Genomic DNA, 14291 nt, shown 5'->3' with positions numbered 1-14291 from the left:
ATTTCACCACCTTTTCTTGATTTTAGGTTTGTGTCTCAGGTTGGGGGTGATCCACGTGGAAATGCATGGAACAAAGACCAAGAACAGTCCTGTCACAGAGTCTTTCTGTGAAATGACTGGTGCCAGTTCAAGGGAAGTCCTCACTAGATGCCGGTGGGAATGGTGGCTAGTGTGGCCCCTTAATGTTAGAGATGAGGGGTGCCTACTTCAGTAAAGATGCATGTTCTTCAGATGTTGGCCATCACAGCACCTCTCACAGAGATTTTCCCACCACCGGGCACCACCAATATGCCCACTCTGGTGACTTCTTGTCTACTGGGAACAGCTTGTGGAAGAAAATATTAGGGGAAAGCTGTACTCTTCTCAATCTTCTCACTTTTATTTAATGTTTGTCTCAAAAACGTTGGTTTGGGGTTCCTCTCATTTATTCTCAAGTTTTTTCAGTTTTAGAAGAACAAAGTGGGGAAGATACACTTGGTTCTGTCTTATGCCTCACCTCATTCCTCCTCTCAGGCCTTGGGCACAGCAAGGCCTGTTTGAATGAAGCATAAGTGGGGAGAAAAAAGTGAATTGCCATAAAGCAAAAACAAAACAAAAATGCATGATTATTTACTAAAAAATAGTAAAAGGAAGAAAGACAGAAAGAAAAGTCCTTTAATATTTATAATATCATCCCCCCTTTTACCAGTAGCCAATGTTTAGTACATCTTAGTATCTCTGAAAGCATCTAGCTAAATAAATGTCTGTTGAATTTTACCAAATCAAGAACTAGTCCACTCAGTGTAAGTCCATTTGATTCAGATCATTAGACACCTCAGGCCAAGAATCCTGATTCCCCAATCAAACCAAATTCTACCTAAATTTCCTTTCAGTGGATTGATTTTTTAAAAAGTAAGAGTAAATAGAGAACTTTAGGACAAGCAGACAGGTACATCAGAGCACTGTATTATAAAGATAAAAATAATAAATAGGGCCAGAGTATTTTTGTATATACAAAAATAGAGATGTATGTGTTACTTTAATAAAATTACTATAGGGGATAAATACTAAGCAACCTTGTAGTGTCGTATCTTTTAACAATCCAGGTGAATTTATGCACATTTGAAGGTCCATTTACCTTCAGAAGATATCCCAGATAACAAAGGAGCAGAAATTGCCGAGAATTTTTTGAAACCGATCTCCTAAAGTTTCATGAACTTAGAATTTGAATCAATTGAAATCAATGGTCCACTTTACAGACTCCTTGCTCAAAAAATGGAACTATAGGCAAAGATTGAAGGAATGCAAACTATATAATTTCCTCCTTAATTTAACCCACAAATCTACTTGATTCAAGAGAATTATTTCTATCTCCATAGATTTATTCAGTAAAACAGCAGCAAGAGGAGATAGAACTAAGTTATCTTTTAAAAAACTTGTTTATTCCCTTAAGAATTATAATCACATAAGTCACAAGCCTGGAGGGCTTATTAAACACAGATTTCTGGGTTGCTGATTCCACAGATTTGGGTTCAGGCCCTAGCATTCACATTTCTTTTTATTTAAATATTTTTTTTATTGTTTTTTTTAGAGAGAGGAAGGGAGAGGGGGAGAGAGAGAGAGAGAAACATCGATGTGAGAGAGAAACATCAATGTGAGAGTGAAACATCGATCGGGCTGCCTCCCCTACACCCCCTACCAATGCCTGCAGCATGGGCATGTGCCCAGCAACCTTTCAGTAAATGGGACAATGTCCAACCCAAACACTGGCCAGGGCTAGAATTCACATTTCTAATGGGTCCTTCAGGGCTGCTGCTGCTGATAATACTGGGAGCATGCTTTAAGAGCAACTGAGTTAGGAGAATTGTCTTACACAGAAAACTGATTTTTCATGGAGATCAAATGCTTTAGGCTGGCTTTTGAGCTTAACTGAGAGGCTTCAACTTTCCTCTCCAGTCTACATTACTCCTTCACTCTGGCAGACCCGACTATTTTCTGACCCTTTTATACATTGATCATTCCTATATCTTACCACTTTTTTCTACTCAGCTTTCTTTTCCACCAATCTGAAGCCCCTCCCCTAAGCCTCTTCTTTGATAAAAAGCTATATCCAAGCCCAGGCCAGAAGAATCTCATTTTTCTCTAAACTCCAAGCACTTATTATTTGTACTCATTTTTGGCACTAAGCACTTGATATATACCTGTCCCTGCTTGCTTTAAAAATTTTTTTCTCCCTTCTCTCATCCGTTACTCCCACTCCAGTGTCCCAAGACCTGATTCAAAAGCTGCCTTCTATTTGAAGCTTATTTCCTGCCTCAGTTAGAAGGAATCTCTCTTGAATTTTCCAGAATGGGAGACTTGATTTTCCCCTTTCTTTTGGTACTTTCTTTGTGATTTGTTTGTGTTCTTAATTTTTCCCAAGAGATTATAAAGGCATGGAAGATCTGGCCTAGTGTATTCAACTTTTAATCCCCAAAGTGCTTTGTGCCCAGTGTGACTCAATAAATGCATTTCTATGGCACAGAAAAAAATTATGCAAGACATTAGGAGGCTACTCCTAACACATTTTATCACTGCCTCTGCCAAATTCCCTGTGCAATGAAGCATAGAAATTATCTTTATGGAAATCCTATGCTTGCTTTATTGGATGTAGAGGCCAATGCAAGCTAGGTGACAGAGGTGCCCTTGGCCCTGATGTTCTCAGAATCCCAATGTAAACAATGGTAGTACTAGATGGCTGAATTCTCTACCAGGTGATTTTATGCCTCTAATTTCCCATTGAGTCTCTTCTATCATGACATAGACCCTTCAGGAAGTCCTACTAGGGCTAGAGGAATTGATTTTCACTTTGCTGTTTTTTATCCACATCTCTAAGTAGTGTGGGCTTTCAGAATTCCAAGGTATAAAGCTAGCTCTTTCACTCTATTTAGCCCAATATAAAGGTATTTGGAGATGAGGTAAAGTCCTCCCCCCCCTCCCCCCCATTGCCTCACATATTGTATACTACTGGAGAGAAGAGTGGAGAACATTCCCAGCTGTGAAGTTCATTGATTTATACTTCTTTTTATCCAACTGTCTGCACATAATGGGGACTCAATGTATCATTGCTATCTGTTTGGTAATTGGATGTTTTTTTCCTCCCAAATCTTTGACTTTATCTCCACACACATCCAATGCTTTCTTAAAATATGTAAATTTTCGATGAATACTTAAAATCCAATTTTCCATAAATTCTCTGAAAATTAATGTATGAGTTTAAGTTTTAACTTTTGTAATAGTTTAGAAACATGTATGCAGTACCCCATTACTGGCAATGAGTGAGAGTTTACTACCATCTTTCCTTTGTATTTCTCAAGTTTCCATGTTTCCTCCCATCTGAGACCTCATTAATTTGATCTTTAATACTAATAAAAATCTCTGAAGAAAATTCATTCCTTAATTATGTCTCTGGGGCTAAAAGCTTTTCCATTTAATGAAGAATTTGTCCTTTGCTTTCTAATGCAAAATTCTCTGATTTTTTTCTTATTTAGGAGTGTCCTTATATTCATCATAACTCCTCTGATTACTTGAAATAAAAAGTTTAATTCAAATTATTTAAGCAAAAATATGGTTTATTGATTCATGTAATGAAAAAGCCTGCAGGATGCAGTTTCGAGAACAATTGGATCTAGAGCCTTGTACACTCTCATCCAGACTCAGTTTTTTTCTTCTTCATTTTTTAGCTCTTCTTTTACTATGTTAGCTGCATTTTTACAGAGGTATTAATCCCACTCAAAAAAAGGCCCCACCCCATTCCTAAACACAATGCCAAAAAAGTGCCCTGAATTCATCTCATAGACTCTGATGAGGTTATTTTCTACTCCAATGTGGATCTGTGTGTCCATGGAGAAGAAACACACTGAGTTATAGGCCCACACATAGGCAACGGGCTGAGCCAGCTTGGCATCAATTAGGGGGTGGGAGGTGGGGTGAGGGCAGAGCAGAGTGATTCTGTAGGGATATTCAGGGTGCCCTGACTGGAATAAAGCAAAAGGGTTCAGGAAAAGCAAACTGACAGGGTTCCTTTATATTCCACTTTTGGAAGAGATGGTGACAATAATCCAAAAGGAGAGAGCAGCAATAACTACAGGAGCAGGGATGCACTTTTTGCTGGAAGCTGTAAAAACGAACAAAAAAGAGATGTTTTAGGTGGCAGAGATTTAATAAAAAACAAAACAAAATCCTACCCAATTTCTCCTTTGATTCATTTTTTTTAACTTAGAAAATTTCTAATAAAAATATCTGATGTTAGCTACTTTGTAAAAAGTATTCTCAGATATTTCTAACGAACAGAACTCAGCTGGCCTATTTTGCAGATGATGAAACAGGCACCAAGAGGTTAAGAGACTTATTTCCGGTTACCAGGCTAGTTGGGGGGAGAGATCTCCTGATTTTCAGTCTTTATTATTATCATCAGCATGACCGCCACCACCATTAACCCCATCTTAATTATCACCATCTTCATCACCGTTATGAAAGCTAACACTGGGCAACTAGTTTCTTCTGTGTTAGGGTCTGTTTTAAGCACTTGCTATAAATTAACTCATTTAATCCTCACAACAACCTTTTGAGGTAGTTATTCTCATTATCCTCATTTTTTACTTAATAAAACTGTGACACAGAGAGGTGGAGAAATTTCTCAAACATCATACGCCTAGTATGTAGTGTAGGCAGCATTCAAACTCAGGCAGTCTGGCTTAACTCTCTTTTATATTTTTATTGATTTCAGAGAGAGGAAGGGAGAGGGAGAGAGATAGAAACATCAGTGATGAGAGTCATTGATTGGTTGCCTCCTGCACGCCCCCAACTGGGGATCGGCCCCCAATCCCGTAACTGGGGCATGTGCCCTGACTGGGAATTGAAAGGTGATCTTCTGGATCCTAGGTTGATGCTCAACTGCTGAGCCATGCCCGGCAGGGCTTAACTCTATATTTTTAACCACTGTATTTTCTTTCCATATGTTTCATGTCCTCGTAGAATTTTTTAAATTTATAAGATGAGCAGAAAGTAGTCACACTCCTGGTTGGGGTGTGTGTGAGTGTGTGTGTGTGTGAACTGCCTACACATACAAGCCCTTCACAGGAACTAGGGAAAGGTTAACAGCCAGTTAGGTATGGCTGATGGAAGCAAAACTTGAATACAAAATAACTGTTGTCAGGGAATACAGTGGGATGAGAAACCCGTGTGTTTAATTCCATGGATATAAAGATCACTCATCCTCCTGTGTGAGTCTCAAGGAAATTCCTTTCCTTGTGACATCGCAAGAACTCCACTTCCACTGGTAGCAGACAGGGACACAGAGGGAACCCACCGATAACACTTTGTTTCTATTCTTATTGTAAATATTACTGAAGCACACATTTTTCCCCATTGAACTATTATTCCACTTCCATGTGCACAGTACTTTCCTGGAGTTTTTCAGTTGTGTTTGAGAGGGTGGATATTGCTTGCTATCACAACAGTTCCTCTAGGCAAGTATTGCCCCCATTTTATAAATGAAGGGACAGGCTCAGAGTTTGTCATTGACACAAGGCCACATAGCTAATAACATATGCCCAGCGTTTATTGGCTCAGAAGTCTATTCTCTTTCCACCATGCCGTGTCATCTCCTGGATTCATTCGATGACATGCTCACTTTGTCATCCGTGTGTCTGAGAGAGGCATTCTACTTCAAGGTGAAGGTGATGCCGAAATGGATAAAACTAATTTGGGAAACTTGAAGCTCAGAGTAAAAGAAAACAGGAAACAGGAAGTTAATAAAACAAATAGTAATAATGGTAACAGCAGCTAAAAAGTTTTGAGTACTTACTTATATGTGTCAGATGCTATTCTAAGTGTGTTTACTCCTCAGAATCTTATAAGGTAGGTTTTATTTTAAAAATTATTTTATCTGTAAAGAAACAGGCACAGACAGACTAAGCCATTTGCCCATGTTTTCACTGCTAGCAACTAGCAAGGTTAACATGTAAAAACAGGCTTACTACAAACAGTTGACTATATTTTTTCCAGGAACATGCTTAAGAATTTCAATTATGTTAAACATTTTAACAAATAAATCCCTCTTCTTTGTGAATTCAGTGATACAGAACAGAGCATGTATTTGTGTATCTACAGAGTTTTGGCACAGATTATTATGCTGAAGAAGAAACATTTAAGGGCAAGTAACTAACAACATACTTTGAGTCTCTCCATGGGCCTGAAAACATCTGTTTCTATGGTAACCAGTAGTGGCCATGTGAGGGATGAGAGGAGAATTAGAAGGGAAAGCTGTTAGTTTAGAATGTCTTAAACAATTTTTCTTTTGAAAATTCACTCCCTTAAATATATTATACTATTAATTTGACTTCTCAGCTCTCTGAAGGCAACAGATTCCTGGGAGCACTGTGAACTTGAGAACTGCAGTTGCAAGTTAACAGAACCAATTTTGAAATAAATTGAAGGACTGGAATACTCTTCAATCTACTGTCTCTTCATTGGGAGAATTACAGTGTCCTGGCTGGCCAGTTGTAAAGGTGTTCATGTTGGCTTTCAAATATCAAGTTTCCCAGGTCGAGAGGGAACAGGAGAGGAAACATAAGTGACTGGCTCATAGGGACTTTTTGGGACATAGAACAGCTTATGGCTTCTGCTAGTAGAAAAATGGAAAGGACAAGAAAGTCTCCTGAGATGACCCCAGTGTCATGAAGAATTGGATATCATTATTCCTTAATACCATCTGTGAATTTTCTAGGCTGAGGTGAATCCTAGAGTCCAGGTGACTGGGAGAAGTGTAGTGGGCAATAGCAGTTTTATGGAAAATCAGGTCTGATGAGGAGACTGAAGGGGTGCAGAATATGTCACCCCAAAATATGCTACTTTGGCATAATGGTTATTTTGAGCTGAAGGCAACCAAGGCCCAGCAGACTCAGGAAAAGCTTTTACCACCCCCTTAACTGCCTCAAAGAATTTAGACAGGGTCCTGCATCAGGAAGAGAGCTACTACTAGAGATCACTTTTTATATCAGAGAGACTTATCTGAATGGCAGGCAAACATTGGTTTACCAAACATTTACCCTTCTCATCTTCCTATGAATTGTACTCCTCCCCTTTGAAGTCCCAGATCCCTGTCCCTTTCTTTAAAACATTTTAAGGCTTAATTGCTTGACTGCCTTTGAGTCTCATATTTTTGTGAGGCTCCTGTATGTATGAAGTTAAATTTTTTTTCTTGTTAATCTGTCTTTTTATTATGGTGGGAGGGGGAGTCTCAGCCAAGAACCTAGACCCTAGGGTAGAGGGAAAATTATTTTTCTTCTCCTATAGTACATTGATCTCAGTCCATCCCAGTGAAGGATTCCCAGATAAGAAAACACATTACTTCCCTCCTCCCAGTCTTCATATATGGTTCAACCCAATACAGGTCCAGGATGTTGAGATAAATAGAATATTATTTATCAGTTAATAGAAATTACTTAAGGAAAGTCTCAGACATAGCTTACTCATTGAGAAAAAACATTGCAGTTAATAGCTGAAAATATTCTGAAGCCAATCAAAAACTTAATTTTTTTTTTTTTAGTAGAGCTAGGTGGATATTTGCTGTGACCATTCCAAATCTATACAGTCTTTTTGTCCTCAACTAAAGTGACTGTGCTAACAACGAACCAGTGGTAGATGAGGCTTAGGTAAGGTGGAGCCCGAGGGTGAAGCAGCCTTCTCTTCAACTTTCAGCCAGAGTCCAGAGTCAAGGGACAAATGTCATCCTTGATGCTCAAGATTATCCTCTCCCTCTTAGGCTCTCCCACATAGTTTTATAGCTGTGTTGGCTGGGAAGACACTCCAATTCCAGCTCTTGGTCTATGGTACAATGTCTTTGAACAGCATATAGACTTTTAAAACCAGTGGTATTTTTATTCAGCCATTTAAATTTCTTTTCCCAAGGCTGCACAAGCTGCCAATTGGCAAATTTCTAAGAAAAATATAGATATGAAAGGTCACATTGCAAGTGACCACATTTCAGGTCATTAACATTATGGCTACAGCTTCTTAGTCTTAACTAGGGGTTGAACCTTCTAGAATATTTTCCCTTTCTAGCAAATATTGGAACTGTTTTTAGACAATTGAGTTATATGGTCATCTGACCCAAGGCCCAGCTCACTTAGAGACATGAAAGAGAATGCTTCGTTTATTCATTCATTTATTCAACAAATGTGTGCCAAGGGACTAAAGTTAATAATAGTTAACACTTATTTACCTTTTATTGTATGCTAAGGAGTATAGAAATAATTTAGTATTTTATCTTCACAAGAGCCTGTAGGGTTCTATTATGATGCTCATTATGTAAATGCAGAAACTTAGATAGTTTAAGCAGCTTGACTGAGAACACTGCTAAAAAGTGATACAAGCTGATACAAACCCAGACAGGGTGGATCTGAGGTCAAACTGCCTGGATTCCGTGCAAGCTCTTAAATACTGTGTAGTCAAGTCCCTGCCCACAAAAAGCTTACAGAGCAGCATAAGATGACTGATTCCGTTAAGTATGATTCATGATTTCAAATAAGTTATCAAGACCAGCCAAAATTCCCGAATCTAGTAATATGCATGGCTTACACCCCACTAAGCCTTAACTCAAAACCAAATTAAAGTTGTGTTGGAGTAGTTTCACCACAGGAAAGCAAAGATCATTAGTCTGGGTGGGAAGGTCTTGAACTATTTTTCTTTGAGACTTACAGAGTGTCAGAGCATAGGTAATAGTTCTAGTATATATTCTTCTCCCTCGGTTTCCTACTGCTTGATGTAAATGTTCTACGATTTTTCACTTAATATATTTTACTGTGCTCATTAACCTAGTAGAAAAGTTATTTGTGTCAAATTCACGATGAGAATGAAGCAACAGTGTATTTCCAAAGAATCCTGGAACCTGGCTATAAATGTTCTCATTTATCATCAAACCTTTGTTTTATTTAGATTCTAATCTAAGTTATTCATTCTCCTCTGCAAACACTAATCTCTTGGATCTGTGGGGGTACATTTGCATTTCACTCACATGGCTGCCTGCCATATGGCCAAGGAGAAGGGGGGAAGAAAAAAATGTGGTAGGTTGCCCTTCCCCTGGGCTAGCGCCAGAGTGAGCAGGCCCTAGACCTCAGCGTGGAAGCCAGTTCAAGGCCCTTTGTGACACTGCAGCTCTGAAAGCTTGAGAAATGCTGACAGCCCGAGTTAATAACAGCGGCAATGATGGAGCAGAGAAAGATTCAGTGGTATTTCAAAGGCAGACCCTCCCACCCAAACTAACGATCCTTACAGCTGGGATGGGAGTAAACAACTGCACATACGGATAAGGACTTTCCCTTTCCCTCTGAATCAAATAAGGCCCAGTGTTTGCTACAGAACTACCGCTCTGCAAAATGACTGTGGCTGGCAACCTACAAGGACAAAATGGAATCAGCCATGTGTTTTTCTAAAAAAAGAGCTTAACACATTTTTTTTGTAATGTGTTATCTCTAATTTCTTCTGCTTCAGTTTATTTTCCACAAAATCATCAGAACTCTTGCTAAAATACCGATTTAATTGATGCTCCACTCCTTAAAAACTTCTAGTGACTTCTCATTACCCCCATCCATACGGCATGAAGTTTGCAAGTCCGGAGCGTGGAATACAGGAGTTTTTACAGTCAGGACCCATCAGAACTCTCCTGACCCGCTCACTCTCCTGCTCTCTTTCTATTCCTGGTCCCCGCCTATGTCCTGCACTTCCTACATTGCAGCCATCCAGAATTTTGGAGATTCCCTGAAGGCACTAGGCTGTTTGAAATCTCTGTGATTCAGTATATACTGTTTGCTGGTTGAAATGACTTTTTCTTTCTTCTCTCACTGAAAACTCCCATTCTACAAGTCCCACTTTGTCTTCTACTACGAGGTCTTCCTCACTTTCCCCAGAGGGAATGAGTAGCTTCATACACTGAGCAGCCACAACCATTGCTTAAACGTCAGGTGTGTTACTTTGTACTTTTGTGTGTAGATATTGCTCATATTTCCATTTCTCATTAGACTAAAAATCCTCCTAGGAGAGTAGTTCTGCTTTATTCCTTTTCTTTGCCTGGGGCCTCCTATGCCAGTTCCTGGAACATAGAAGACGCTTAATAGATAAGAGTGAACCCATGAGTCATGCCTCCTGCTTTACTTTTAGCACTCCTTATGTATAAAATGATCATAACAAAAAAAATGAGTTTGAGGGAGAAAGGAAAGATGCTATATTTTATGCACTATCTTTTCCAGTAGAGGTTTACTCTCTCATCTAGAATGCCCCATATATTAGTGTCATTGCAGAAATACATTTTCCTAGAGGTAGTTAAGGAGGAAGAAGAGAGGGGAAACCAAGAAATAAATTGTTTTTTTTAATCTGTCAGTTCTGCCATTACTAAAGGCCAATTTCTATGTTTTCGTTCTTTCCCCCTAAGCCCACTCAGAAAAAAATATTTTTATAAAAGAATAATAGTCTGTGATCCTGATAAGAGTGAATTCAATTTATATCAATAATAATACCTTTTAGCAGCTGACAGTTATATGTGCTCAGATTTCCAGTTGACCGCAATTGCAACCAATTTCCTCTTGGGTGGTAGCTCATATTGACAACTTCAAACAACTCATAGGGAGGGACCAGGACCTCTTCCTTGAGAGAGAAGCGTTGTACAGGTGCACCCAGGCAGGTAAGTATGGTAAATAGAGTTTGGTTCTCAAACTTCCGCGACTCTTTCCTTAAGAGGGAGGTGGAGAGGAACTGGCCAAATCGAAGGGTGGCACCTATATAGGCTTCCGAGGAGAAATCAGCCTCATGATGCACGTCGTAGCACAGAGAGCCATTCTCCCCGAGGGTCCCTTTCCTTAGCAGCTGGATTGCTGAGGTCAGGTAGTAATGTAGGAATTTGAAATGGAATGAATGTTTATACTGCCATGCAGACCTGGCAGTGCTGGCCATGGCTCTAGAGAATTCAGAACGAACATTGTTGTTCAATGTGTAAACCATGATGGCCACAGCATGTGTGATCGTCATGTTCTTAGGGAGAGTTGTAGCTCGGCTCAGCCAGGTCAAATGGGCATTGTGCCAGGCCGAGTGATAATTCTTCGGAGCTTCTACTTCTTTTGTGAAATAATCCCCTTCATTTAGCTCCTCCATGACCTGTTGGCTACAGCCTTGGTATTGATCATCAAAGGAATCTGGTGCCAAGTCAAAGTTGATTTTAATCGCAACCTATAAGAAAAGAAAAATCTTGATTGTAATTTTTAAAATAGGATGGTGAATCTGATGGCAGATTTTCTGTACTCTGTAAGACCATCTCCTCAAAACAAGTATTTGTTGAAGTAAGTTTCACTCAGAATCATACACTGCTCCAGTCCTTCTTGTATCAGTGACCTGTGTTGAGATTGAATTCTGTTTGATAAATATCACTGAAAGCTCAAAGATGCTCATCTTCCCAGGGAGGAAGTGACATTTTTTGTATCACCAAAATCAGAATGTTTTTATTTTTGCATATTAGGTATGTTGAAGAAAACAATTAATAACCTTAAAGTTTAGTTATACTTTCTATTTCCTCTGTGGACCCCTTTCACATTCCCTCATGGGTGTTTTGAGGACTATCTCTTTTATAAATACCTGAAAGCTATATTAAGCCTTTGAGCTTTATTTAAGAAAGACTTAAGTGGTGGGGGGTGGGAGGTGGAAATCTGTAATTCTCAAGTGATGAATAATGTTGGGTCCTCCGGGGGATCCCCAGGAAATAACAGACCTCTCTTCTGTTCAGGTTATGAAAAAATTTGAGAAAAAAAGAGCAAATATAGAGGCTAAAATATCATTTTTATTAATGAATCATGTCATGTTGGGGCACACATCTTTTTAAAATATGTCTCTATTGATTTCAGAGAGAGGAAGGGAGAGGGACAGAAAGAGATAGAAACATCAATGATGAGAGCCATTGATCAGCTGCCTCCTGCACACCTCCTCCTGGGGATCGAGCGGGCAACTGGCCGGGCGAGGCACACATCTTTAGGTCTGATGATGAATGTGCTTGTTGGGAATAAACCCCAGGATCAGGTAGACTTTCCCACTCAGCTACAGATAGTACTGAATGCAGCTTACACACGTAAGATTCTTGTCATGGAGAAGCAGGACTCCTGCCCTTTGCCATCAGCTTAGCTCCCAGGAGGAAGAAAAGCAGTGTCAAGCTGAGCATAACCAGTTATTCTTCCTTATGTTACCAATCAAGTAAATTTCCTCACCTCCAGGGTAGCGGAGGGCGTAAAGAGTTGGACAGTGGTAGGGAGTGTGCCTAGAAAAGTCACTCCTCTTGGAAATCAGGAGTGGGAAAAACACATTTTCTAATGGGTAACCAATTGAATTTTTACTTATTGATACCTAGTGCATAGTAAACTGAAGTTAGAGTTTGAATACAAGTTCACTAAATGCCATCAGTCCATCATGTAGAGCCACATTTCAATGATCTCAATCCCAAGATGTTTCTTGCTTGACAAAGAAATGATGCTTTTCTAATAAACTGGACTCATTAAGGAATATATTAAGAGATACAGTTCCATCCAGTCAATGTCAAGGATGTTGTGGCTGAAACTCAAAAGACACCATTTGGTATTTTTACTGTTATTTATGTTAAATCATCTAAATGTGTATAAATTAGAAAAAATGTTAAGACTGCTTAAATAATTTTAACCAATAACTCTATACAGCAACTTTACAAGCAAATCTAGAGAATCTATTAAAGCCAAAACAAAACAAAATAAATAATATCACATTTTTGTCAAATCATCATTATGATAAACTCTAAAACTATTATATTACTAGATGTCAAATACGTAGTCTGTTATTTTAAAAGATTAGGCTGTTTTCCTTATATGGAACTTTAAATTATAATGCTTCTTTTGAGTTGATCCATACAATACAGTCAAAAGCCAAATAGGCTTGGTTAATTTTACATTATTTGTCCTACAAAAGCAATGTTTTAACTTAAGTTTTGTGGAGAATCCAGAAAATAATACCATGCCTCTAGCTTCCATGCCAGATTTATAAACTGTAAAGAATTTCAGTTTTAAAAAATTGTTTTCCACTCTTTTCTAGCAAACTTAAGATATCTGAATGAAATCAGATCCCAAGTGCCTAAACGTCATTGAAAGGTCAGCAGGAGCCTGTTGGCGTGGCTCAGTGGTTGAGCGTAGACCCAAGAACCAGGAGATCGCAGTTCGATTCCCGGGCAGGGCACATCCCAGGTTCTGAGCTCGATCCCCAGTGGGGGACGTGCAGGAGGCAGCTGATGAATGACTTTCTCTCATCATTGATGTTTCTCTCCCCCTCTCCCTTCCTCTCTGAAATAAATAAAAACATATTAAAAAAAAAAAAAAGGAATGTCACCAGGAGAAAGCTCTGTTGGAGCTTTAATCAGAGAGAGATCACCTCCTCAATTGAGCCCTTCCTGGGAACTCACCGTGGGTCTCTGCAGGCCAGCGAACAGCAGCAGGAGAGGAAGCTGTGCTCGAAGGAGCCAGATTCCCGTCACAGGAGCTGCAGTTGTTGGGAGAAGAATCTTCCTGCATCTGTTGGTCAACGGACAACATTTGTTTGTGCTAAATGTACTTCTTTGCTCTTGCAGCTTCATCCTGAAATGAGTTCTCCCAGTTCTCCTTTGGGCTGTTCTATCCGTGAGTCTCAGCAAGAACCTTCCTTGTTAATGTTTATGTTGAGACTTCTGTTGACCATCACCAACTAGCAGTTTTTCTGAGGAAAGAGATCAACTCCAACTTCACTGCAGAGCTGATGTCTCTGAAATAGCCAGACTTGTGCACCAAACAAGGAGTTCTAAAGTGAACTGATGGTAGTTTCCAATTAAAAAAGCCCAACCTTTATCTAATCTGTATGCAGAGGAATTTGAAAGGCATGTTGAGAATCAGGCTCAGAAGTTCAGCCTCAACTTGCTCAGGGAGGCAGGAGAAGGCACACACGGTACAGTGTTTGAGGCCAAATGACATTATCTTGATCGGCAGGCTTTCACTGTGAGTGATATGATTGGCTCCTGCAGGTTTGCTGGGAAGGTGCCACCTCAAGATGGGCCTTTGTCAACCCCATCTGGTGCTGCCGATAGGTCCTTCCCAGAGGGGACTATCATAAAGCAGCAAGCCTTTTAGGGTTACTGACCAAAAGAAGGCTGTTTTCGCTGCTTTTTCAAGATACCTTTGGAACTCTCCAAACCAGAATTTACACCTGTTGGGGTCATAGGTCTTCCTATCAGGGCAGGCATC

At 39.6% G+C, this 14291-nt stretch overlaps 1 protein-coding gene across 1 annotated transcript; it reads right to left on the bottom strand.

The window, feature by feature from the left end:
* Positions 1-3574: 3574 nt before the first annotated feature.
* ART4 (ADP-ribosyltransferase 4 (inactive) (Dombrock blood group)) lies at positions 3575-14002 on the bottom strand. Its single transcript, XM_081124354.1, has 3 exons — positions 13481-14002; positions 10536-11241; positions 3575-4135 (listed from the first exon to the last, which is right to left on the bottom strand). Exons 1-3 carry the CDS (start codon positions 13649-13651, stop codon positions 4044-4046), a joined length of 969 nt encoding a protein of 322 aa, XP_080980480.1. The 5' UTR covers positions 13652-14002; the 3' UTR covers positions 3575-4043.
* Between the last annotated feature and the right edge of the window lie 289 nt (positions 14003-14291).

The sequence above is a fragment of the Miniopterus schreibersii genome, assembly GCF_964146895.1.
Source record: "Miniopterus schreibersii genome assembly, chromosome: 2".
In the NCBI taxonomy this organism is placed as follows: Eukaryota; Metazoa; Chordata; class Mammalia; order Chiroptera; family Miniopteridae; genus Miniopterus; species Miniopterus schreibersii.
Note: the sequence above shows the minus strand (reverse complement) of the source record. Positions and strands in the feature narration are given on the sequence as shown.

What these genes read in the sequence shown, in the direction of transcription:
- ART4 (XM_081124354.1), bottom strand. Translation starts at nt 13,651, where the DNA reads ATGAAGCTGCAAGAGCAAAGAAGTACATTTAGCACAAACAAATGTTGT. An exon ending in CTGGCCTGCAGAGACCCACG is followed by an intron (nt 11,242 to 13,480) that starts GTGAGTTCCCAG and finishes CTTTTCTTATAG; the next exon opens with GTTGCGATTAAAATCAACTT. An exon ending in TAACTGTCAGCTGCTAAAAG is followed by an intron (nt 4,136 to 10,535) that starts GTATTATTATTG and finishes TCGTTTTTACAG; the next exon opens with CTTCCAGCAAAAAGTGCATC.